The sequence below is a fragment of the Ranitomeya variabilis genome, chromosome 1, assembly GCF_051348905.1.
Source record: "Ranitomeya variabilis isolate aRanVar5 chromosome 1, aRanVar5.hap1, whole genome shotgun sequence".
In the NCBI taxonomy this organism is placed as follows: domain Eukaryota; kingdom Metazoa; phylum Chordata; class Amphibia; order Anura; family Dendrobatidae; genus Ranitomeya; species Ranitomeya variabilis.
Window position 1 is genome coordinate 315,498,378 of NC_135232.1, and position 24,798 is coordinate 315,523,175.

At 45.7% G+C, this 24,798-nt stretch overlaps 1 protein-coding gene across 3 annotated transcripts in view; it reads right to left on the bottom strand.

The window, feature by feature from the left end:
• Positions 1-23,495, bottom strand: part of SMTN (smoothelin) — a 160,679-nt gene extending 137,184 nt beyond the window's left edge. Inside the window, exon 1 of one of the 3 annotated variants that reach the window (XM_077297352.1) lies at positions 22,762-23,495. In XM_077297352.1, coding sequence (XP_077153467.1) covers positions 22,762-22,863 — 102 coding nt within the window. In that variant the 5' untranslated portion in view covers positions 22,864-23,495. The remainder of the gene's footprint in view (positions 1-22,761) is intronic. The other 2 variants (XM_077297361.1, XM_077297370.1) reach the window with 2 other exon arrangements.
• Between the last annotated feature and the right edge of the window lie 1,303 nt (positions 23,496-24,798).

Here is a 24,798-nt window from a genome sequence, read left to right on the forward strand (position 1 = left end):
CACAGGTTCAGAATTTGGTGATTTTTTTTACCTCAGTATTTGTAAGCCACAAACAGGAGTGGAACAAACAGAGGAAAGGCATAATAGAAACACATCACCACTTCTGTATTTATCATCCACTCCTGGTTTTGGCTTACAAATACTGAGGTAAAACACTGAACGTATGAACATGGTCTTAACCATTAAAAAAAGTATCAATCACCGAGGACTTGAATTTGAATATTTTTCTCCCATGTTCCAACTGAACAGTATCACTTAACACGGTGTTCCCCAAACTCCGGTCCTCAAGAGCCACCAACAGGTGGTTTTCAGGATTTCCTTAGTATTGCACAGGTGATGGAGTTATTGCCTGTCCAGGTGGTACAATTATCATCTGTGCAATACTAAGGAAATCCTGTAAACATGACCTGTTGGTGGCTCTTGAGGACCGAAGTTGGGGGAATACCGAAACAGGTGGCAGGAAAAAACGAATAATTGTTTTGATTTTAGCACTGAATCCTGAGAAATGAGGGGTTGATTAATCAAACAGACTGCAGCAAGAATCTGTCACAAGACTGAAACGTTGCAAAATGTTTGCACAAGTTGCACACCAGCCATCTCTGCCATCATTTTGAAAAGGGTATGGTGCTTATTGAAGGGGCGTAGTGGAGCAAAGCCAGCCAAATTCATCATTATATATACCAAAAAAAGTTTAAGAATATTTGAGTATCCTTTTTTAACTTAAAGTCATGCATTTTGTGCTAAAATTATTTAATACTGCGGCACTAACAATTTTCCACTGTTTGACTTTTTCTGCCTTTGTGTTGTTGTACTGTATTTCTGGCTGCAGAATATGCTAACCGAAGCAGTTAGGCTAGTTTCACACTAGCGTTTTGAGAGCTGCGGACTTCCTCAGTGAAGCCCCGCCCTCGACCGCACCTCCACCGCTAGCTCCGCCTACTTCTGCATGTGGCCTGCGTACCTATCTTTAACATTAGGTACGCAGGTTGTGAGGCTGTATGCGGATGCTTCCGCATGTGTCGTTTTGACGATGCGGCAAAAAAAAGAAATTGCTACCAGCTGCGTCCTACACTGGTCGCCGCATCGTCAAAATGACGCATGCGGAAGCATCCGCATACAGCCGCACGACCTGCGTACCTAATGTTAAAGATAGGTATGCAGGTCGCATGCAGAAGTAGGCAGAGCTAGCGGCGGAGGTGCGGCCGAGGGCGGGGCTTCACTGAGGAAGTCCGCAGCTCCTCAAAACGCTAATGTGAAACTAGCCTTAGGGTACCGTCACACTCTGCAACTTTCCAACGATCACGACCAGCGATACGACCTGGCCGTGATCGTTGGAAAGTCCTTGTGTGGTCGCTGGGGAGCTGTCACACAGACAGCTCTCCAGCGACCAACGATGCCGAAGTCCCCGGGTAACCAGGGTAAACATCGGGTTACTAAGTGCAGGGCCGCGCTTAGTAACCCGATGTTTACCCTGGTTACCATTGTAAATGTAAAAAAAACCAAAACACACTCACATTCCGGTGCCTGTCACGTCCCCGGGCGTCCGCTTCCCTGCACTCCTCCTGCATCCTGTGTAAGTGCGGCCGTAAAGCAGAGCGGTGACGTCACCACTGTGCTCTGATGTACGGCCGGCCGGCGCTGACACAGGATGCAGGAGGAGTGCAGGGAAGCGGACGCCCGGGGACGTGACAGGCACCGGAATGTGAGTATGTAGTGTGTTTTTTTTTTTTACATTTACAATGGTAACCAGGGTAAACATCGGGTTACTAAGCGCGGCCCTGCGCTTAGTACCCCAATATTTACCCTGGTTACCAGTGAAGACATCGCTGCATCGGTGTCACACACGCCAACCCAGCGATGACAGCGGGAGATCCAGCGACAAAATAAAGTTTCAAACGATCTGCTACGACGTACGATTCTCAGCGGGGTCCCTGATCGCAGTAGCGTGTCAGACACAGCGAGATCGTAACGATATCGCTGGAACGTCACGGATCGTGCCGTCGTAGCGACCAAAGTGCCACTGTGTGACGTTACCCTTAGTGAGCTCAGTCTGGCAGTAGAATGGGAGAGCTTCTAACTCCTGTCCTTTGTGAGCGCTTATCAGCTGATTCATGATCACATCAAAGTTGAATGTGGAGGGAATTGAACCCTGTAAAAGAAAAGCTAAAAAAATTTAATGAAACTTCATTTTCTATTTTAAAATATATGCATTTAAGGGAAAAAAAAAAAAAAAAAAAAAAAGTGTGCATCTTACCCCAGAGCAGCCTGGATCAAGACAAAATGCCAGTTGAGATGAATCAGCCCAGAGTGTCTGTTCCACTCAGTTTGTAGTGGGGAGGAGCACGGATGCATGGGCTGTAATTATACTTTGGAATATATGCTGTGCTACTAGCTTAGGAAAGTCTGATGTGGACTTTCTGTGGGGTCAGAATCCCTAAGCAGGATAAACAACTTTATTGACTTTAGGCTCTTAAGCTCATTTTGCTGCTTCTTCACCATCACTGTTGGCATTCTGAGCAAGGACATAGCATCGCCACACGCGGCTGTGGAGTCTGCGTCCATTTTGGTGGAGTTGGTATAAAATAGAACGATTCCTAAAATAAATAATAAATTGGATACAGTAGTTCAGTGCAGGATGTGCTGTAATGTTTTCATAAGAATTTGGGAAAGTTATGAAATGTCCTATAAATGTCTGTTCTGTTCCTGATCTAAGGAGCTCAGCTTTTAGGTGAGATGAATCTGTGCTGCACTTTATGCACATTTTCAGTAGTGAAGGTCCTCCTCCTACAGATCAGAGGAAAAAAGGCACCGATAAGGAATGTCTGCACTCATCTCAGAACTGCTAGAGTGAACAGGAAATCGATTATTGCATCATAATGGTGATGAAAAGCCTGTTGTCACCATTTTACTACAGTAAATATACCATTTAAATATGAGCCATGTATGAGGGAGTCTGACATCAGACTTCGGGAAATTGAGGAGTAAGGTTTGGCTTCCCAATTTCACTTTCCTGCCGCCAGATTTAGCATTTCATCATCTGACTATAGTCACTTTCTGGCATAATCTGGATTTCACTTTATACAATTTTTCCTCCTTTGTCTTGTAGGACAGCCATAAGATAAACTGAGAAAAGTATTTGTGCGCTAACCTGTCATTACAGCCACATTACCTACAGAAACAATACCCAGTTTGGAATTACAGTATAATGAGCGACAGGATACATGATGTTTGATGTTAATGAAAAGACCAAACATTTAAAGTTGATGTAATCTGTAAATGATGAGTGATCTGCAGAAAGAGGCAAAGTGGAAGCAGCTAGTACTGTTCCAGCAAGTCAGAAAGCACACTGGTATGCAGACTGACATTATCCTCTAATCTTCTCAGCCTCCGATCACGTGTCTGACATTTTAATGCTATTATATGGGATTTAGAACACATGTCAAAGCCGCATTCTGAAGGACCTAGGCTTGTGCTTCCTGAAAAAGGTATAGACGGATTTATACAAGTGTATTCAAATTAAGGGTTGTCACTGTCAGTGTTAGCAGAGTTGTTAAAATAAAGCAGTGCGGTGATCTTTAATTGGAGGAGGTTAGGACAGGTGCTGATGAACATTTTTGGCCCGAGTGCAATCCGACAAAACATTGAATCACCCTCGGACCAATGTTAGTCCACAGGGCTGTGTATAGGTCAGATTTTTCCCTTGAACAGTTCGACTGGGAAAGAGAAAGAAAAAAAAACAAAAACAAAAACACTGTATGCCCAAATTTGATCCGTTATTCAGATTCACGTGGTCATGCAAGTCAATGAGTCTGGAAACCATCAGACTGCACTTAGATGACATCTGAGCGAAGTCTGATTTCCACAGACTGACAATGGAGACATTTTTACCTAAATCTTCTCATCCAAGAGAATCGGAGCTCAGACTGATCGGTGTGATTTACACCATCAACCTGACTCTCCGATAAGAGAATCTACAGCCGTCTGCATCTGCCCTTAATCATCTTGTCTGCTCCTCCAGCAAATGCAGTTTAGATACAGGAGTGCTGTGAGGTCTGAGAGGCGCTGTACTAACATGTGGGTGCTGCATCACAATGGAAGGCTTCTCACACTTGCGTCGGTACGGGTCTGTCGCTAAGCGTCGGCGCGACGTACCGACGTGCGTTGTGAAAATTTGGCACGACGTGGGCAGCGGATGCTGTTATTCAACGCATCCGCTGCCTATTCTAAAGTACGGGAGGAGGGGGTGGAGTTCCGGCTGCGCATGCACATTAGGAAATGGTGGACGCGACGTACGAAAAACGTTCCCTTGAACGTTTTTTCGTGCAGACGGTCCGCCAAATACCGACGCATCCAGTGCACGACGTATGGCCATACGTCGCGATCCATCGGCAATACAAGTCTATGGGCAAAAAACGCATCCTGCGGGAACATTTGCAGGATCCGTTTTCCCCAAAACGACGCATTGGGACGGACGTCACACGACGCAAGTGTGAAAGTAGCCTAAGAGATCATGAAGTACTTTGTAATAGCCACAACATCGGGCCTGAATTTTTTTTAATCCCTAAAAAAGGGGTTTCCGGTTTCAAGTGCAGTTTCTGCGATCGCCATCATGGTAAATCACCATTCTGTGATAGTACGTAATTGCACTGTTAGTATTCCCTTTTCCAGCACGAGTGGAAGGTTATGTCACTTCAAAAATGCAATTATTGTAGTTACGTGCCGACTGCATCATCATCAGTCGCGTCACTCAGACCATTCTAGTCGCCAAGTGACCGCTAAATCCCGCTGTAAGAAAGGAATCCTGTCAGTGTACACATTGCACACTGTCAGAGCGAATGCAGACATTTCTGTTGAACCCGTAAAACCATTAATTTAATATCAAACCAAAATATAGACTGCCATAAACCTACTCAGCAGTGCCAGCTTTTTGGGAGGATAGTAGAATAGATTACAGCTAAATGGTGAACTGAAATAAACAGTATCATGTTTTCACAGTGATAGGTACCTTAAATTATCTGCTCCCCCCATCATTAAAAGGGAATCTGTCAGCAGGGTTTTGCTATGTAATCTGAGGACAGCCTGAGGTAGCGGTTAGGCTTCTTTCACATTTCCGTCTTTGTAGTCCCGTCGAGATACGTCGTTTTTTGAGAAAACAGGATCCTGCATTTTCTCATAGACTTGTATTAGTGAAGTATCGCGATGGATGGCCGCACGTTTCGTCCGTCGTGCACTGGATCCTGCAAAATTTGACGGCCCGTCTTTTCCAAAAAACGTTCCATGAAACTTTTTTTTGTCTGCAGTGGAAAGACGTTCCGACGCCTCCTGCGGCATACATCGTTCCTCAGAATGGGAGCCTATAGACACTGGGTCCTGCGCACACTGTGAAAGGTAGGAATCCAGTGACAGATGCAGTTTTTACTTCTGAGCATGCATGGAAGCATATTCCAGCCCAGGGAAAAGTCAGTCAGTCAGTCTCGCTCTCAAAATTCAGGCAACAACGTGTTGAACGCATCCGTCAAAACACTGGATGCGTTAGGCTACTTTCACACTAGCGTCGGGCACTGCACGTCGCAATGCGTCGTTGTGGAGAAAAAAAAACGCATCCTGCAAAGTTGCCCGCAGGATGCGTTTTTTCCTCCATAGACTTATTCGTGACGCAGTGCTACACGTCGCAACCGTCGTGCGACGGTTGCGTTGTGTTTTGGCGGACCGCCGCCTCAAAAAAGTTACACGGAACTTTGTGCGTCGAGACCGCCATTTTCGACCGCGCATGCGCGGCCGAAACTCCGCCCCCTCTTCCCCGGACCTTGCAATGGGGCAGCGGAAGCGTCCTAAGACTGCTTCCGCTGCCCACGTTGGGCATTTTTTTTCCCACAGTATGCATCGGTACGTCGCGCCGACGCAGCGCGACGGCCCCGTACCGACGCTAGTGTGAAAGCAGCCTTAGACACGTTTTTCACCATGTACGTCAATACGTCACAACAACGCATTACGACGCCCGACCACAGACGGAAGTGTGAAAGAGGCCTTAAACCACTGAATTTAATGATGTCATATCTCAGGCTGTGTGCAGTTTACTAAGGGTGCGCTCATATCTGCGTGTAAAATAAGGCAGTGCAATGTGAAGGAAAGGAAAAAGAAAAATTGCATTGCGCTCCCCACAATGTTAATCATGGAGGCAGAAATCATCTACAAGTTTTTCCCTCACCTAGAATCAGGGTGAGGAAAAATTTGCAGCATGATGCTTATAGCAACCGAGACTCACCAATGCTAGCCGGGGTTAGTAATGGGGGGCGTCTTATTGACGCCTCTACATTACTAACCCCTGGGCTTGATGTCAGCTGACATTACAAAAGGTGACCATCCCAAAACCATTACCCCGCTTTCCAATGCACCAGGGCAAGCGGGAATATCCAAGGCCAAGTGCCAGAATTGGCTCATCTTATGGATGTTCCATTTCTGGGGCTACAGAGCTGATGTTACTAGTCTGGCATTGCTCCTTCCCAGGCTATTAATATCAGCCCGCAGCTGTCTGCTTAGCTTCTGCAGATTATTAAAACTAGGGAGGGAGGAACACCCTTGTTAATAACCAGCAAAGGCCAAGTATACAACCGTAAGCTAATATTAAGCTCCATGGGTATTACACCCTTCCTAGTCTATAAATATCAACCTCCAGCTGTCTGCTTTCCCTCAGTTGGTTAAAAATAAGGGGGATCCCAGGCCTTTTTTGTTGGCTAAACACATACAGTAAGATACCCACACTGCACTAATTATATATCTCAATAACATCTATATCTGTATATAAGATTATTTTATCAGTTAGAAAACTAGTTTGAAATGACAATTATTGTATGTAAAAGCTGATGTTAAAAATGCATAGCATACAGAGTGCATACGGATGCTAGATGAGGGGGAAGGAAAAAAAAACAAAAACGCCTGACTTCAACTTTTGTGGCTGAGAATCACAGCTACTTCATATATGTAGATGTGATGTACCCTTACACTGAAGATATTATCTTGAGATTGTCTGGACCACAGCAACTACAGCACCTTGTGCATACAAGTCAGACTCTGCCCCCTGTGATAAGCAGCTCATTGTCTATAGACAATGTACACAGAGCCTGGTGGTGGCGGGGTTAGCTTTCCCAGCTCTGCTGCATTGCAAAATGTAAAAACTGTCAGAACTGCCTCACCAAGTAAAGTGACATTTGCCTACATTAAGCTGCTCCAAGCCGACGTAGCAAAAACCTTGTGACCAATTCCATTTAAAACCAAAGGTTACCATCCTCATTTATTTTTCTTCAAAATAAAGAACCTGCTAAAGTGTTTAGAAGATGAAAATCAGGGACTTTAAAATGACAACACAAGGATTCTTGAGAAAACATGGGATGTGGCAGAGACATAACATTCATATTGTCTGCTGACAAACTCCGGAGCGGACATACCAGTGGTGCAGCCGCACAGGGGCGCAGAAGGTAAGGGGGCCCCATCTCCAAAAGCAGGTGGAAGTATAATGATGAGCTATTAAACCGCAAAGGGCCCAAACATTGTTCTTGTACAAGGCCCTCGTCTGTCTGCTCCCAGCACAAACTAAGGCAAGTGCAGAGGTTTGCTTCCCCTGCTTTGCTCAACCCTGGTTCTTTGTTCAGAAATTCTTCCTCTAGTAGCGATACACATTTAGGCCTCACAGACGCTGGTAATGCCATGGGACAGTGTAGTATTAAAGAATTTAAAAAAAAAAAAAATAAAATGCATATACATGGGATTTCATAAGTTTCGGATTCTGCTGGTACTGTAAAATGCTGCAAGTTTTATTTAAAAATAAAAACCCTGCATAAAAAAAAAAAATGCCGCAAAAGCGGGATGTGTGAACATACATAATGGTTTACTCATTATAAAGCGGTGCATACACCACTTTTGTTCATTCACAAATACATCATCATCTGTTAAAATGCATTTTTCTTTATATTTTTTTAAATTTAATTTCATTTTCCACTAAAACGTTTCCAGGGATTGTTTTCCCTTGCTCATCTTTAATGCACTGAGAAGTTGGAAGGAGCAAGGCAGCTATAAATTCCTCAAGAAAGAAATTAAAACACCTGCAAGATTTTATGTGGGACCAGAACTCACAGTAATTTACATCTACGCCATGAAGACAGCTGGCTACGCTGAAAGCGATATTCTTATGTCACACCCCAAAAAAAAAAAAAAAAAAAAGCCATATAAGTCAAATAGGTAAAAATGATGTAATCTTCAAAAATGGCGTATGGAAAATTCAACTAAAGCTCAAGAGAAACGTTTCAATGGAAGACTAATATACATATAACAGTTTTACATTGCATTTACTAAATGCACACCACAGAATCACTTCAAAGTAGCAGGCTATGAATTCATTTTTATCACTAGTCCCCTGAAACATATATAGAACTAAGCTAGTATTCCCTTATTTAGCATCTCATGTCTATTTGAAAATGGGAGCCTCTGGGTGAGATATTGTATTGGATCTTACCCAGGCCCTTTACCCCCACCATTGGTCAGGTGAGAGGACGGCTAATATGCAAGAAAAGACACAGTGTAGGACAATGCTTCGTTATGGCATTTTCCCACATATACATCCTAGTGAAATAATATGACAGCCATGAGAGATTATATTATAATACATAAATATTATAGACCAAATATGACTGATATACTCATAATTTGGGATAATAATGCATTTATGTGGCTGCCAACACCCATAGGACTTGGGGCCACAAAATTAGGTTCCCTTGAATGTATATGCCCATGGTTGTTTGGATATCAGATTATTATAGGTATGGCAGGGAAACTTATTAGACCCAATTATGTTTCCAGGAGTCCATCCCGACAGGACCATGGAGGTTATTCTTCTCATCCTTACAGGCACAAGAAACACACTAGAGGTGAATTGAAATTCTGCCTCGAACTGCACGTTGCCTCTAAGTACCTGATGAGAGGGATTTCTTCTGATTTGCTGGATGTTCACAAAACGAGGGTAGCATTATCTCCTGGTTTAAGTTCTGGACAGACACTACCATGAGAAGAAAAGTCGGGTCTAATTAAAGGACTATCTGGTTGTCCATAATCTGGAGATATGAATCCTGGCACACAGAGCCTGGATCTCCTCTACTCTTTTGGTGCAGGTCACCAAAAATGCTATTTTGAAGGCGAGTCTGGATATAGTTGTATATTCCACGGGCACGTAAGGGGTTTTACAAAGGGTGTTAAGAACCAAAGTTAAAATCCCAAGGGGGCATGGATCGTCTTATAGTAGTTCTCAACCTCTGCACTGCTTTAATAAAATCTAGACACACATGGGTGAGATGCCAAGGGATGATCGAGGAAGACGCTCAAGGCCAAGATCTGGACTTTAAGTGTGCTTGGTCTAAGACCCTTGTTAAACCCTGCTTGAAGGAAATCCAAAATCTGACTCGGGCCTACCGAATATCCCAATACTGAAACTGCCACACTCCAAACAGAACCGCTTCCAAAGCTTATTATAAATTGCAGAGGTGTCCGGCTTCCTACTCACCTGGATCGTAGATATGACTTGGTCAGATATAGGCCTGGGGTCTAAGATGTTCCTTTCAGGATCCAAGCTGACAGATGGAGACTTTCCAGGTGGTGGAAGACTGAACCCTGATGAATTAAGTCTTCTCTCCGAGGAAGCAGCACAGGTTCTTCCAGGGCCATGGTCTTAAAGCAGAGCGAAGCAACTTTTTCTTGTCCAGAATGGAGCAATTAGAAGTACCTTGGCCCAATCCTCCTGAATGTTCCTGAGCAGTCTTGGGGAGTGGGGAGAAAGGCGTATGACAGCTTACAGCTCCACCTCTAGCTTAAGGAGTCGATCCCTTCTGAATGGTCTGCAGGGTTCAAAGAGTAAAATTTGATGACCTTTGCATTTTTCCTTGTTGCAAACAGGTCTATCTGGGGAGTACCCCAAAGTGGGCATAACTGCTGGAACACCTTCTTATTAAACTCCCATTTTGTTGGTCAGATCTTCCGTCTGCTCAGATAATCTGCCACATTGTTCTGGGATCCTTCCAGATGAACTGTCGAGACTGATAGGACTGTTCTTACTGCTCAGGCGAAGGGGATTGAGGACAAATCTTGGAGTGCTCCATGTCTTTAGGCCTCTCTAATGGCACAGAAAGTACACTGTTGTCATTTTGTCTGACATGATCTTCACATGGTGTCCTTTTAACACTGAGCGATTTCTCTTCAGGGCTTCCCACACGATGTTAAGCTCCCCGTAGTTTGATGACTGTGGCTGAAAGTTCTGAGGCCAACAGTCCTGCAAAATCTTCCCTTCCAGATGCGCTCCCCAATCTTCTTTGCTGGTAAGTACTACACAAGGAGAGGTAATAAACGAGATGCCCTGCCGAAGATTCCTGGGAACCGTCCACCAGAGCAGCCACTTCCTTACTGCAAAGGATAGTCTGCCCCAGGAGGATAGCCCTCTGTAAACTCCTGGAATGGAATTGGGTCCACCGGATGCAAGGATGTTAGTAGACTTGGATCATTGCCATCTTGATCTAACTGACTCCCCCCCCCCCCCCCCCCCCCAGGAACAGCCGGACCTTGTCCTTCAAGGTATTCTGTTTTTCCTCTGGTAAGAAAGATGTTCTTAGCCTGGGATCCAACAGGACCCACCAAGAAAATCTTCCTGGTTCTCAGCACCAACTGATTTCTTCAGATTCAGGATCCAACCCAGATGCTCCAAAGTTGTAATTGTCCTCTTTGAGAGCCTGAAGTTCTTGCACAGAGTTGGCTACCAGCAGGAAGTCGTCCAGGTGCGGGATTATAATTATACCCCTCTGTCTTGGAAAGGCTATCATTTCTGCAATCAGTTTCGTAAAGATCCAGGGAGCTGAGGCCAGACAAAAGGGAAGGTACTGGAATTAGAAGTGGCAGTTCTGATCTTGAATTCTTACCGCGAACTAAAGGAATTTGAGAGGAGGGATGTACTGGCACCTGATAATAGGCACTTTTCAAATCTAATGTGCACATGACTGCCCCTCTGTTTATCAGGGGAATTGTTGACCTTCTAGATTCCATCTTGAACCTCTTGTATTCTACCCAGAAATTCAACGGTTTTAAGTTTACTATAATGCGGGCTTCACATGAGGGTTTCCGGATTATAAATAAGCTTGAGTATTTGCCTCGGCCTTCCTCCGACCGAGGAACTGGTATTACCACTGTATCCACCAGTTCTTTTAGGTCTGTGCATACAAGGGAACTGGAGGCCAGGAAACGAGGAGCTATGAATCTTCTCGGGAGGAGCCCCTGAAAAATATCACGTACCCTTCAGCAATGGTTATCAGTGTACATTGGTCCTGGTCCTGTGTTATGTGATGCCAATTCTCCGCGAACTGTTTGAGCCTCCCCCCTATGTGACTGGCATCATTGCCACCTTGGTCCAGAGCCTGATCCAAAAAGGGAGCCTCTACCTCTTCCCCCTTTAGGGCATCTCCACTTAATAGAATTCCCTTTGGTTCTATAGTCCTGCCTCTGGGATTGCCTGGGTCTCTGAAAGGATGGAAACCTCCTAGTTTTATCCTCAGGGAACTCTTTTTATCGAACACTTTCTCCAGGAATTCATCTAGGGCCTGCCCGAATACTCTCAGCCCTGAGAAAGGAGCAGAGCATAACTTATATTTAGAGGAGTTAACCCCTGACCAAGTCCTCATCCAAATGGCCCTGCAGGCCGCATTAGATAAAGAGTTGTTCCTGGCAGACTCGACGGAGGCATCGGCCATGAACTTAATATCCTGAGGTTCAAAGGGCAACCGCATCCTGAAGTCCCGGAGTATTACCAGACGTTTCTCCGAGTCTTCCCATTCCTCCAGGATCCCAGCCTAGATATGACTGTACACTGGAAACACTCACGGTTTGGGGTATCTGAGACCCCCAAACATATCGTCCTAGATGGACCGTGATCTTGGGGCTTCTTCCACCTGCCTTGTGCTTCTGACTGCCTGGATAAGCTCATCAGCGTCCTCCGAGGTAAAAAGATCTCTTGCCACCGTCCAGACTCTCTGCAACAACTTATCCTTCCTCCTGATCTGAACCCAAGAACTTGAGTGCCTCCTCCGAGTTCAGCTCCATTTCCCAACATGATCTTTTCACTCTAGGGCCTGGGTTGGTAGTGTAGTGGGGTGAGCTAAGAGATGGAGGCCTGGACCTCTTCTCTTATTATGATCGCATCTCCGATATAAAGGACGGCTGCTTGTCTCTAACAAGCTTCGTTGTGCAGCCTACACAAAGCAGTTTCCCATAAGCCTCTGGTAATTTCATATTACAAATAGGGCACCTCTGGGATTTCCTTGTGGCCTTGCCTGACCTTTTAGGGGTAGGGAGTGCCATGGCAGGGGTTCCCTTATTCTAATTCAGTATAGAAAAGAGGAAGAACAATCAGGATCCTGCATTAACAGTGAGACCTGTGCAGACAAGACTTACCATGCAGTCCTGCTCTGCCAGCTTCCTCCATCACTATCTAGCCGCATTCAATGTGAGCCCCATAGACAAAAGGTAATCCTTCTAATACTTTGTCCTCAGTCTTCCATGTTCCACCGTGGAATGCATGTCGAAACTGGGAGTCAGATGCCGGTGCAACCATGTTGTCACCATATGTGTAATTGTCCCTCATTTCACGCTTGTACCTGGAATAGCTACACATAACAGGCCGGCATTGGAGCCAAGAGCCCTCCCCATTGGACTAGTCTCTGTGGCCGAGGGACACCCCCCCCCCCCCCCCCTTTGCGGCGTGTCGGCCACGGGCTTCTTGACAGGGCGAAGGAAAAGCCAAGCCGCACAATCCCCGAGCCCTGATCCGGTAAGCTTTGCTCCACTCTTGTGCATTCCTCCATGCAGGAAAGACACGGAGGGAGGTGGGTCGGAGGGGCCTTTTAGCCTCTCCGTGTATTTCCTGTCCCTGTAAAGATGAGAAGGAAGACCTTCATGGTACTGTCAGGAGGGACGTCCTGGGAAATAAGGTATTTCCATTTGTGTCACATGATGTCCCTAACTTAGTGGAGACATCCAGTGTGCCTTAGGAGTACCGTAACTCTGCTGTCCAGTTTTGGGTAGAGCGAAAGGGCACCTGCTCCACCTCTCTGTTCATTGCTTGTGGGAGAGCCATTAAAAACGGATGTAAAACAGAAATCATGTTTTCAATCTATTTTTAATGGATTCATTGGTAAGTTACAACAGAAAAATAGAAAAAAAAAAAACTTGAAGGTAACAGAAAGTTCACTTTGGCAGACATAAAAGCAGATGTTTTAAAGTGCCATAATAGATACTACTGTATCCTTTGAAAAAGCTATTAAAGATGTATTAGGTAGTGGGACCGCTGTACGAGGAGAACAAATATGCACAAAAGTCTAAGTTCTTTCATGATATGTATGTTCATAGTAAACTTTATTTCTGTGTCACAGGTCTGTATATGGCACCAATGGAGTGCCATTTACAAAAGCACAGCGCACTGCTCCCCTGCCTCCTAGCAAGCCGGAATGTGGTGTTCTCCTGATTGACAGTTCAGACCAGTGGCATGGTTACAATCTCCAATGCGGAAAGCAGTGGCACCAACCAGATTCTGAGCAACACTTACAAGCTTTATTTCAAAGAGGCCATAATCACGGCTCTCTGTACTTAGGAGACCAGCCGCTGCTGATAGACTGCAAGATGGTTGGTAACCTAAAATCTGTTTTAGAGAAGGAAGAAGATTTTTAATGAGCAAATCGAAAAGTTGTCTCATTTACAATGATGAGACAACCTCTACATTTCTTCTAAGGCTGGGGTCACACTAGAGATGAATACGCATGAGTGCTATGTGATAAAACATCGCATAGCACTCGGACCAGTATTCATCTATGGGGCAGCTCATCACCGTTTTTTTTCCCAGCCGTTTTCAACGTGCGAGTGAAATCGCAGCATGCTACGACTGTCACCGACACATCCATATAAGCCCATAGGCATAGATATCATCCCAGTGATGTGCGATATACGCTGACACCGGCAATGGAGAAATTCATTTCTCCGCCTCCTCCGCAGCTGTACTCTGTGCGAGAGGCTCGGAGCACAGACGCGTGACACTCGGCTCCTGTCGCAGAGCAGGAGCTGAGTGTCATTAGCAGATCACATTGGATGCAATACGCTAGTCTGTCCCCGGCCTAAGGCCTCTTTCACACTTGTGTCGTGTGACTACGTCGCAATCCGTTGTTTTGGGGGAAAAAAACAGATCCTGCAAATGTGCCTGCAGGATGCTTTTTTTCCCATAGACTTGTATTGCTGACAGATCGCGATGTATGGCCATATGTCGGGTCCGTCGTTCACTGATGCGTCGTGTTTTGGTGGACTGTCGGCACGAAAAAACGTTCAAGGGAACGTTTTTTCGTACATCGGGTCTGCCATTTCCTTCCGCGCATGCACGGCCGGAACTCCGCCCCCTCCTCCCCGGCACTTTACAATGGGCAGCGGATGCGTTGAAAACCTGCATCCGCTGCCCACGTTGTGCCGAATTTTCACAACGTCCGTTGGTACATCGCAGACCGTAAACCACCAATAGAGCTGCACAAAGTAGTAGAAAAAACCTGAATGTTATCAACAAATACTTCAAGAAGAATATGCTGTATTAGAACCAATGGTTTCTCCTGTAGTTTGTAGGGGGAAAAAAAAAAAACACCTCTCAAACTCCATATGGAATGAAGAAAACTATGCAAATAAAGTCAATGATTTAACAGCAATCTGTCAGCAGGTTTTTGCTACCTCATCTGAGAGCAGCAGCATGTAGGAAGAGACCCCGATTCCAATGATGTATCACTTAGTTTACTGGGTGCAGAAGTTGTGACAGTTTTTAGATGAAGCAGAGCTCAGAAAGCTGAACCCACCCACACCATAGCTTTCTGTGGACATTGTATATTGACAATAAGCTAGGGGACAGAGTTGGATCAGGTCTCACGTGGGCACTAGTCCGGGTAGTGATAATCCCCTGCTGATAAAACACTCATTGTATTGAAACAGCACATATGCCAATCCCTGAAATCAGTGTCTAAACCCCTACCTCACATTACCCTCAGTTTATAGCAGGTTTGTTAAGACTAACATGCCAACTGCAGCATGCCACGGTGGATACAACTTCACATGACATGAAGCAATCTGCTGCTGTCATTTTACATAATGTCATTGAGGACAACACTTTTTTTGTTTTTTTAACTAAAGCAAATTAAAAGTAGTGATGGACTGAGGCACAATACATAAGTACGGTATATTTGTAAGCCATTTGTTTTTAGATTTCCAGCAGAATCCCGTGCCTGCATACTGCACTCCTTCCCCAACATGCACCTTTCCCCCCCTTCTATGGACACTGCACTCAGGGATATTCTGAGCAGGCGACTCCCACTCCAGTGACCTCCGGCGTGTGTGACGATGAGGTGCTCTCCCCACTTCCTACCTCCATAGTCATCACTAGGAACCACATATACATAGTGATGATTATGCAGGGAAGTGGGGAGAGCACCTCATCGTCACACACGCCGGAGTGTAATGGAGTGTAAGTCGCCGATGCCTACGCAGAAGATCCCTGAATACAGCGCCCATAGTAGGGAGGAAAAAGATGGATTGTGGCGGGAGTGCAGGGTACAGGCGCGGGGTGCCATAACTGATGTGCATGGGAGGGGGGCATACAGGTAGGACTAGTATAACATTTCTATTACCTGTATGTCCATATTAATATGTCATATACATCCCAGGGGTGACAGATTCCCTTTAAACACCGATTACCTGCAGATTACCACTAGCAAGTAAATGTGTTTTTTTTGCTTTATTATGGAGGTGACAGGTTCTCTTTAATTTAAGTGACATTTCTGTAACTACTACATTTATAAATACTTTTTACAAGGGCAAAAAAGTAATTTCAGCAACACAAGTAGTATTTATGAGAAAAACAAAACATACAAAAGGGAAAAAAAAAAAAAAAAAAAAATCTACAAACCTTCCGTACAGTTACTAACCAAAATTCCAATTCCCCAAAATGTTTGCCAAGTTTCTAACCACTGAAGTATATAATGACACTGTTGTCTACAGAACAGTGTTCAGTGGTACCTTTAAATATCACAAGTTCCATTCAAAGGCAAAGTACCGTATATGAAAAAGCATCTGTACCTCTACAATTCCTGGGGAAAGATCATTGAAAACAAGACAGACCAAGAAATCACCAGAAAACAATGGCCACTTCCAAAGATGGAGGAAAAACATTGTGGGAATTAGATGTTAGGTCAAAACTGGAGGCCAAAAGGAATCACTCCAGAGTCCGGGCCCATTTTTTCCTGTCCACCCTGGTGTAAACGTAGAAATAATCACAACACCAGAAGATGCATTAAGATTCAGAGGGTAAAAAAAAAAAAAAAAAAAAACGCAGTGCCAGGGTGCACGTAAATGCTCAGCATTCCTAAAGGCACAGGAAATCAAAGGGCTCCCTTTGTAGATATTAACTCTTCTAGTGCCATCTAGAAACACAAGATCAACTTCAAGTCCAGATTGCAATCTACGCCATCAAGGGTTGCTCAGATCATTCCACATTTAATTTCTTCTTTGCTGTACTTAGGTCCGTGGTTGTGTCTGGATACAATGTTACAGGCCCACGTAGCAAAAGGAAACCAAAGAAACCGTAAACAACAAAAACAAGCAATAAGCAAATTGCCCCTGCAAAACAGGTGAGAATATCCAACAAGGTCGGCCATTCAAGACAATAGTGGCTGAGCGGAGAAGGTTTTTCAGGCTATAATTCCTCCTTAAAAGGGGTAGTTTATCTTAAAGAAAAAGCTCTCAGCACATTGTTACATATGGAACTAGTGGTAGAAAGTGTAGGAGCCAATAAACCTGTGACTATGTAGAGCTCCCATATGCCAATTATGAGAAATCTAGGCTGGAAGTGCACTGGGAGCAGTGTCCATGAACTTGGAATACTGACACGTCCCCAGTGCACTTCCAGTCTGATTTGCATACGGCTTCTACAATAGCTTATTCATGAATGGCACATCAATCATAACTGGTATTAAAAGTTGCAAACCCCTTTAAAAAGAAGCTTTCACATTATTTTTAAAATGTGTTCATCAATAAAATAGGGGCATACCATCGATCAATATAATGCACAGAAAAAAGAGAGAAAAAAAAAAAGAAAAAAAAAAGAAAGAAAAAAAATAGTCTCTGAGGCCTTATGCACCCGACATCTAAGGACCAGCTGTGACCGACAAAGTTCTTAATTCATGCGGTGGTGCGGGTGATTGCTTTTTTCTGTTTTCTCCCGGATCACATCTTACACCATCGATCAATATAATTTCTAATCAAGTCTCAGCAGATCACAAATGACTGTTCTGAACTTCTGTTTGAGAGTTTGCTTTTTTCACCCTCTAGATTTTGCTTTCTTATGAGTGGGTAGTGCCATAGAGGGGAAAAAATAAAAAAAAAAGTCCCCAAGGAAGTCCCCTTGGTTAAAGGGGATCTTTGCAGGTTGGGTGCCCTAAACTTCAAAAGCCCATATCTTAAGGTACCGTCACATTAAGCGACGCTCCAGCGATATCGACAACGATGCCGATCGCTGCAGCGTCGCTGTTTCGTCGTTGTGTGATCGCTGGAGAGCTGTCATACAGACAGCTCTCCAGCGACCAACTATGCCGAAGTCCCCGGGTAACCAGGGTAAACATCGGGTTACTAAGCACAGGGCCGTGCTTAGTAACCCGATGTTTACCCTGGTTACCAGTGAAAATGTAAAAAAACCCAAACACTACATACTTACATTGCCGTGTCTGTCGCGTCCCTCGCCGTCAGCTTCCCTGCACTGTGTAAGCGCCGGCCCTAAAGCACAGCGGTGACGTCACCGCTGTGCTCTGCTTTACGGCCGGCACTGACACATTCAGTGCAGGAAGCTCTGAGCAGCAGCGCGGACGCCGGGGGACGTGACAGACATCAGAGGGTGAGTATGTAGTGGTTTTTTTTTTACTTTTACAATGGTAACCAGGGAAAATATCGGGTTACTAAGCGCGGCCCTGCGCTTAGTAACCTGATATTTACCCTGGTTACCATTGTAAAACATTGCTGGCATCGTTGCTTTTGCTGTCAAACACGACGATACACGCCGATCTGACGACCAAATAAAGTTCTGGACTTTCAGCTCCGACCAGCGATATCACAGCAGGATCCAGATCGCTGCTGCGTGTCAAACACGATATCACTATCCAGGACGCTGCAACGTCACGGATCGCTATCGTTATCGTTGTAAAGTCGTTTAGTGTGAAGGTACCTTTAGGCAAAGTTGTAAACAGGTAAAGGAGACAAAGGAAACAACACATTTTAATCATCAGCACTTCAGCCCTTTTTAGTGATATATAGTCAGGGAAAGGAAGAAAAAAAAAAAAAAAAAAAAAAAAAGACTGTTAAGGGTCCTGTTTAAATTCATTATCCAGGACTCTTCTGATGCCAATGAGGCGTCCCCCTTGGCTACTTTCCAGGTATCAATAGATATTGGGGCCAATTCATTAAGCCCTTTTCACCAACAGAATGGGTTACAAAAGTCGTGATTTTTTTTTTTTTTTTAAATAACTTTATTTTTATGCGAACTCCAACATTTTGAAGAGTGAACGGAGCCTGGTCTAGAGTGGCCGCCAAATTCCCAAACAATAGCATAAGTCATATTTTGATTAACCGCCCTAACAGGGAATTGCTCAATCCTAATTAATCGCGCAAGTGCGTGAAGCCATCCGGATCAGCCAACAGATGCCTCATAAGTAGCAGCTCTACCTCCTCAATAGCCTATGAAGGTGTTGAGTTTGGGTCAAGAGACCCGTATCCAATCCGGTCCACACCCGGAGCACGAATGTTGGCCGTGAGAAGTCAACCTTCAATTCCATTACACTGGTAGCCAATCCGCCCTAACACATGGAAGTAAATGATGGACAAACTCCATTGTTGTGGTCGTAGAATCAATGGTTCTGGTGTGCAGGACTGCAACACAACAGTAGTAACAAGACATCAAGAAGAATATAGAAGTCTAAAGTCCAAGCACAAGTATAACTTTATTCTAAGATTATATAAATTATTCCTGAGAGCCCATACTAAGCTCCAATAATACGTTGATTTTAATATAGAATATAAAGTATGAGACTAGTGTATGACAAAACAATATAACAAAGAATAAAAGGAAAAACAGTTCATGTAAATAGAGGCAAATATACACAAGATAGAGGTCTCACAGGTCCGCATTCCGCCTCACGAGCCCACCTGTGAAGAGGTCCTAACCACCCATGTCATTAAATGCACAAAAGAAAACTAATTTTCATTCCGTTTGCACAGATTTCACCTGATTGACGGACAGAAAGCAGCTTTGTCTCTTCCATAAAATGATTCATCATGATCTCATATCAGATTAATGAAAAAAAGATCACAACAAGATAATTATGAACGCCTCCCCTAAGTCATGCCCACACCTAGGCTTCGGAGCAATAAGAATCCCATGTCAGTCTAAAAAACAATAACTTCTAAGTGAATTGACAGAATTCTGGCGAGCATCTAGCTTGACACGACAGCTGTTGCCTCACATGAGCACCAGTGGGGAGGCTAATGTCAGCATGTGCAATGTTGAAAATTACAGATTTTTGTATGACAAATTTTATCTTCTAGGGCACAAAATACCTGGGATTGAGTTGAGTTAAAGAATTACGTTTTTCCTTAGAAACTGAAAACCAGACTACATTTAATGGCACCAACCCTGGCATCTCTGACTTTTCTGTTGTGGTCAGATCCCTGTTGAGTGCGCCTCCACCGTGCGCTGATGAGCGCGAGCAAGTGAGCGCACGGGTTTGTGAGTGATACCGCAGACTGAAGCGCACATCCCCCCTGCGAGCGAGCGTGGCTTATCGCCCCATACAACAGATGCATTATGGGACTGTAGGGTATGCTCACATCGCTTCTTTTTTCCATAGGTCTGCTCACGAAACATGAGGAACAATTGTCACCTTCATCTGTAAGGCTGTGTGCACACGTTGCTGATTTTTCAAGATAAAAACGCAAAAAAGCAGTATACAATATGCATCCCATCATTTAGAATGAATTCCGCAATTTTTGTGCACATGATGCGTTTTTTTCCGCGAAAAAAAAAAAAACCGCATCGCGGTAAAAAACGCAGCATGTTCATTAATTTTGCAGGTTTTTTTGCGGATTTCCCACTATAAAATGCATTGAGAAATGTCTGGAAAAAAACGCTGCAAAAACGCCTGCAGATTTCTTGCAGAAAATTTCAGGTTTTTTTTTTCAACACTTAAAACATTCAAAGACGCTGAGTGCTTAAAAGAAGTGACAAGTTCATTCCTCTGGTGTCTTCTGACAGGAACACGCTCAATACCGTACACCACAAGTGCCAGTGCTTTCCTTCATTGACCTATGGATTTCCAAAATGTCCACAAAACAGCAGTAAAGACATAAAAAATACTGACAAAAATGGCCATCTCAGCCATCCAGCACTCCACCCGTGTGCCCCATTCTGATACCTGAGAATGAGATCCTTAGGCTACGGTCACATTTGCGTTGTTGGGCGCAGCGTCGTCGACGCATACGTCATGCGCCCCTATCTGTAACATGGGGGGCGCATGGACATGCGCCGGTATGCGTTGTACTGCGTTTTACGACGCATGCGTCATACAGACGCACAAGACAGGGCGCAGGGGATGCTACTTGTAGCGTTTTCCCTGCGCCGAAAGTCCCGATCTGTAGGATCTTATGACAATGCATGCGTCGCAAAACGCTGCGTTGTGTACATGCGTTGTTGGTTGCATCGCCGACGCTGCGCCCAACAACGCAAATGTGAACGTATCCTTACTTGGCTTCCTCGTACTGCACCAGGTCTCCAGATTGCGCTACCCCAGCCAATCAGGTTAATTCCCAGTGTTCAACGTGTCCCTCCAAAAGAAAATAAAAAAAAAAACACCTCTAACTTTTCTCAGTTCTGCCTTCCTACATGTTACCCCAGAACCTTGTCTCTGCTTTCATGGGTTTCCACCACTTCACAGTCATACACAGATGGGAGGACCACACAATACGGTCACCTTTTCCATCACCCTTGGTACACATTGTAAGCTCTTGTACCCCTCACCTCTCTTGTCGCAGCCCCCCCCACCGCTTCTCCTCTTGTCGCGCCCCCCCACCGCTTCTCCTCTTGTCGCGCCCCCCCACCGCTTCTCCTCTTGTCGCGCCCCCCCACCGCTTCTCCTCTTGTCGCGCCCCCCCACCGCTTCTCCTCTTGTCGCGCCCCCCCACCGCTTCTCCTCTTGTCGCGCCCCCCCACCGCTTCTCCTCTTGTCGCGCCCCCCCACCGCTTCTCCTCTTGTCGCGCCCCCACACCGCTTCTCCTCTTGTCGCGCCCCCACACCGCTTCTCCTCTTGTCGCGCCCCCACACCGCTTCTCCTCTTGTCGCGCCCCCACACCGCTTCTCCTCTTGTCGCGCCCCCACACCGCTTCTCCTCTTGTCGCGCCCCCACACCGCTTCTCCTCTTGTCGCGCCCCCACACCGCTTCTCCTCTTGTCGCGCCCCCACACCGCTTCTCCTCTTGTCGCGCCCCCACACCGCTTCTCCTCTTGTCGCGCCCCCACACCGCTTCTCCTCTTGTCGCAGCCCCCCCACACCGCTTCTCCTCTTGTCGCAGCCCCCCCACACCGCTTCTCCTCTTGTCGCAGCCCCCCCACACCGCTTCTCCTCTTGTCGCAGCCCCCCCACACCGCTTCTCTTGTCGCAGCCCCCCCACACCGCTTCTCCTCTTGTCGCAGCCCCCCCCACACCGCTTCTCCTCTTGTCGCAGCCCCCCCCACACCGCTTCTCCTCTTGTCGCAGCCCCCCCCACACCGCTTCTCCTCTTGTCGCAGCCCCCCCCACACCGCTTCTCCTCTTGTCGCAGCCCCCCCCCACACCGCTTCTCCTCGTGTCGCAGCCCCCCCCCACACCGCTTCTCCTCGTGTCGCAGCCCCCCACACCCCTGCTCATCTTGTCGCGCCCCACACAGCTTTAGTCTGCTTTTAGTAACTGATCTCAGCTGGATCCATTTTTATCATTGAAGTCTATGGAAAACAGATCTGTTATTTAGCTATGATTCTGTCTTTCATTAGAAAAGGATCCGTGCTTTGGTTACTGGATCCGTTTCAAATGGAAGAAAACTGATGGGTATTTTAACTGATTTGTTATCCATAGATTTCAATATTTATAAAAACAGAAGTAGTCAAAGTCAGGTTTTTTTAAACGGATCATTACTGGACATGTGAACAGAGCCTGAAGTATCCACATATCCAGTAATCATCAGTACGGATCCAGTTGGCAATAAAAGTTGTGAAACTTGATGGGAGCATCCCAGACACACACACCTTACCACCTGGGGTGAAGTCACTTCCTGACCAGCCAGCAGCCCCGGGCGATCACACATCCTGAGCAGCAGCCGAGTCTGGGAATGTGCCTGCAGGTGAGCGATGTGCTGGATAATCCGCACTATCGGAAGCACACTGTGACATGCGGGGCAGGATATTGCAGCAAATAAGAAATCCGCAGATCGCACAGATAATTAGCGCAATCTGCGATCGCATCTATGTGAGCGATGCCCAAACATCCAGGCTCAGTGCCACCGACTCCACAAAGAAGCCCGGCTCCCAGCACACGAGCGCCACCATAGGGACAGTGCGGCCAGTACACAGCTCGGAGCAGCACTCACCAGCTTGCGCAGGGAGCCCTCGTCCATCGCCGAGAAGCGCTCGTCAGACATGTCTATGTCAGTGCTGAGCCCCGCCGCCGTCCTGCTCCGGCCGCTAGCCATGGACTTCTGAGCTCTTGCACACCAAAAACTTCAAATCACTACGTTTCCTCTCATGTCCCCGCCCCTTAACTATCACCCAATTACGCTCCAGGAATCATCAGTAAGTCACGCCCATGTGACGGCGGAGTGGATGAGTTGAATTCTGAGTACACGCCCCTTCGCAAGGCGTGCCGGGAGTTGTAGTGTAGAAGGTGGCGTGGGTGCAGGTAAATAGGTCGGCTTCAAATTAGAACTGTCACTTCCAACGGTCTCCAGCGCCGATCAATGCTCCTGCTGTGTGTTACTGCGGGCGGGGAGGGTGGCGTCACCTGGAGGAGCCGAGGTACAATGACAGCAGGCAGCACTGCATGAGTCACCCAGGCATCGCCAAGAAACCGGAGGGGTTTATTTTCCTTAGGGAATGATGCACATCCTCACCGCCTGCCTCTCGGTCTAGTCACACGCCCGCCATTATTTGCTTTACCACATGCCTTTCCTTAGGATCACAGGCACGACTCGGATTTGATTTTCTTTACCTGCCCTTTAAATATGTAATACATAACAGCTATAGGTAATCACATGCCTGCTATGTAAGTGTGTCTATAGATAGATACACACCCAGTTGTAGCACTACTCGCCTACAGAGCAGTTAAGATGTAAAACCGCAGTTGAAAAAAGAAGAAACTAAAGACGGTTTTACACAGACGCGTTTCGCAGTCTCATGCACTGCCTGCTCACAGAACCCAATTGCCTGCAACCAATGGAACACCAATGTGTGAAACCAACCTTACTTCCTAGAGCAATGGTTTGAACAAGTGAAACTTGTTTTGTCTTTTCTGTTTCATAAAATTACTGTCACAACTCTGTTGTAGGAATACCCGGGGCCAGGGGCTCTTTCCCTGTCCCTAACGCTAGGGGCGCCCTATCTATTCCAACTTCCCGAATTACTTCTGATTGTGAAGACGCTGGGGCCAAGTACCTTGATAACTTCCTGAATCAGCCCTATATCTATCCCCGTCCCTCACCGAGGGAAGTGGGGAGTAATAGTGTATGTATGTACACAAACCAGACTAACAAGGAAGGACGTACAGGGATAAATGAAAATACCAAACATACAAATAGTGTTGAGCGAATATACTCGTTACTCGAGATTTCTCGAGCATGCTCGGGGGTCCTCCGAGTATTTTTTAGTGCTCAGAGTTTTAGGTTTTTTTGCCGCAGCTGAATGATTTACATCTGATAGCCAGCATAAGTACATGTGGGGGTTGCCTGGTTGCTAAGAAAAACTAAAACTCCGAGCACTAAAAAATACTCGGAGGACCCCCGAGCATGCTCGAGAAATCTCGAGTAACAAGTATATTCGCTCATCACTAAAAATTAACACTCCAAACGCCTCTGCCAACCAACAACCGACACCTGTACTCCATACAAGGCTAAGACTGGCAATCCAGAGTTCAGTATATATAGGAGAGGAGAGTGGCCAATACTGAACAGCTGAGATCATCCAAGCAGGAAAGCTTCAGAGGCTCAAGCTGAACAGTTTAAACCCTGCCCTGCTAACAGAAACCTGCAGCGTTTAAAATGAAGAGGAAGTGCTTGTAATCAGTGCAGGAGTACATGAAATCAGACGTTGCGATCTTCTGGCCCCTCTTTGTCACGGTAAACTCGTGACAGTTACCCACATAGCCTTCCTCCCCTTGGTGACGCTTTGTTTGAGTATCCCAGTATACACTGGGATTTTCAAATGAAGCGTCATCAAAAAGCAAGTAGGAAAAAAAATATGTTAGTGTAGTTATGGAAGAATAGGGAAGTTTTAATTAATGTATATTAGAAAATAGTTTGGATTATGACATTAAACCGATAGGGATTTAGGATGGAAATGGCTTTAACGATATAGAAAACTAGTTCCAAAGCTGGAAAATGTTACCCAAAGATAATGAAAAATGAAAATTTAAA